General features: G+C 65.2%; 1 protein-coding gene across 1 annotated transcript in view; it reads left to right on the top strand.

The window, feature by feature from the left end:
- Positions 1 to 1647: 1647 nt before the first annotated feature.
- LOC106632127 overlaps positions 1648 to 2158 on the top strand; it is a 2881-nt gene continuing 2370 nt past the window's right edge. The window contains exon 1 of the mRNA XM_014311503.2: positions 1648 to 2156. Within this exon, the coding sequence (XP_014166978.1) occupies positions 1905 to 2156 (252 nt within the window). The 5' untranslated portion in view covers positions 1648 to 1904. The remainder of the gene's footprint in view (positions 2157 to 2158) is intronic.

Below are 2158 nucleotides of genomic sequence, written 5' to 3'. Positions count from 1 at the left end.
GTCCGGCTCCATCGCCTCCGCCCGCCCCGGCCGGGGCGGTGCGGGCCTGTGTGGGCGGTCCAGACCCCTTAACCCCCCCCTCTGGCAACCACGTGTCTTCGATCGCCTCCCCCAGGCTCAGGTGGGGCTGTGCCAGCTCCTGTGGGTGCCCCTGACTCCGTAACTCCCCCGATAACCTTCCTCCAGCCGGCCTCGTGCTCTGCAATCGCCTCCCCAAACCCCAGGCGGGGCCATATGAGCCCGTGTGGGCTCCCCAGCCCCCTCAATCTCCACATTATCCCTTCTCTAACCAACCTCCTCATCCTCAAGTGGCCCAGGTGGGCTCCCCACACTCCTGAACACCCCCATAACCCCCTTCCTGGCAGCTTTGTTCTGTGCCATCACCACCCCCAGTCCTGGAGAGGTGACCCCTGCCTGCTGCTGCCACTTCTGACCAAATCATCCCCAGGCCACGGTCTGGCCTCCACAGACACGCTCAGCCATCGAGCTGGGACATGCACAGAACACCCCGTGAAACCCCTGAGGGGCTCAATGGCTTCACACTGGGGACCCCCAGCACAGCCTGGTGAGGTCACCCCCAACTCAACTGTCACCTGTGTCACACTGATGGACTGACAAGTGTCACTCCACATCCCTCTCCTGACCCTGCTGTCATCTTGTCCCTTCTCACCCGACCCTGGAGTCCCGGTGATGTCCCCACAGTGCCCGTGTGCCCCTGCCCACAGGAGGGGGACGTTGTTCCTCTGCTCTCTCGTCCCAGGTCACAGCCACCAGCACAGCCTGGCAGAACCTGCCCCGCGTCCCTTCGGGTTTGGGGGTGCCATGGCCACCTCCAGGGGGTGGCAGCAGGGCTGGGGGCGACATGGAGGGGACATCCCCTCTTTGGGCTTCCAGAGTGGGACATGTGGATGTGGGACAGGAGCCAGGGGGCTGGGATGGTACTGGGGGGACAAAGGAGAGGGTGATATGGCACTGATGCTCAGAGGTCTGGGATGGGTTTGCTTGGCCAGTGATGCTCCCAGCACACCACACACCCTTGGGTGGGTTGTCACTGGTTCCGGTGGTCTCGGTCTGTGACTGCAGGGAAACACCACGGGGTCGCTGCCCTCCTGCCCTGTGCCGGCCCCGGACCCGTCGTGCCACGGGGGTGACCCCCCAACCACCATGGGGGCATCCAGCCCCCAAAGCTGCTGTGCCAAGTGCCACAGGCAGCCACCAGAGCTGCCACCAGGTCCTGCTTCCCTGCTCCTCGCTGTCCTCAGACGCCTCTGCGCTGCTGAGCCATGGTTGTGCCGTGTGGCACTGGCACCTCGCCATGGCTGGGCACTCACTGGGGGTGCTCAGGCCCTTCCTTCCCTCCCTCCTTCCTTCCCTCCTCTTCTTCTGTGTCTTAAGTCCCTGTTCCCTTCTGTCCTTGTCTTTTTCTGTCTCCTCTTCCTCTCCCCCCTTTCTCCCCCCTTCCTCTGTCCCTGTCCCGCTCTCTGTGCTGGCGCCGGTTCTCTCAGCTTTGCTCCGCTCACTGCCAGGACGTCCCACTGAGCCCACGGTGCTGGCACTGCCAGCCCGGCCCGGGCCCTTGGTCCCCAAGTGCCAGGGAGGGCTGGGAGGGGGCACAGGAGGCAGAGCCTGGGGGGACACGGAGGGAGCCGGGCGGGCTGGGGGAGACTGTGAGCTGGGGGATGCTGGGTGGGCTGTGACCAAACGAGTGCGGGGCAGAGCCGATGGTGGTGGTCATGTCTTCTCCGGCGAGCGGGGCCGGCAGCACCGTCCCGGGGCCAGCAGCGCCCGTCCTGCGCCCGTCCCGCTGCCGCCGCACGGCTCATTAGCGCCGGCTCCTGTAACGAGTTGTGTTTTCTCCCCTCACTGCTCTCTCTGCTGCTTTGTCAGACTATGCCTTTGTGCACATGGAGAACGAAGCCGATGCTAAAGTTGCCATCGAAAACCTAAATGGGAAGGAGGTGAAGGGGCGCCGGGTGAACGTGGAGCTCTCCACCAACGTGCAGAAGAAGGGCACGGGCCAGGCGCCGCTGCCTGCCCTCGGCGTCGACAAGACCAAGCGCATCGGCCTCGAGTACCGTGAGAAGTTCCAGCCCAAGATCGAGGGCTTCGACCAGCAGCGCCGGGCGGCCGACGCTGCCTTCCCCTCGGCCACCGGCGC

The sequence above is a fragment of the Geospiza fortis genome, unplaced genomic scaffold, assembly GCF_000277835.1.
Source record: "Geospiza fortis unplaced genomic scaffold, GeoFor_1.0 scaffold3494, whole genome shotgun sequence".
Lineage (NCBI taxonomy): Eukaryota > Metazoa > Chordata > Aves > Passeriformes > Thraupidae > Geospiza > Geospiza fortis.
This window is presented reverse-complemented; position numbering and strand designations above follow the sequence as displayed.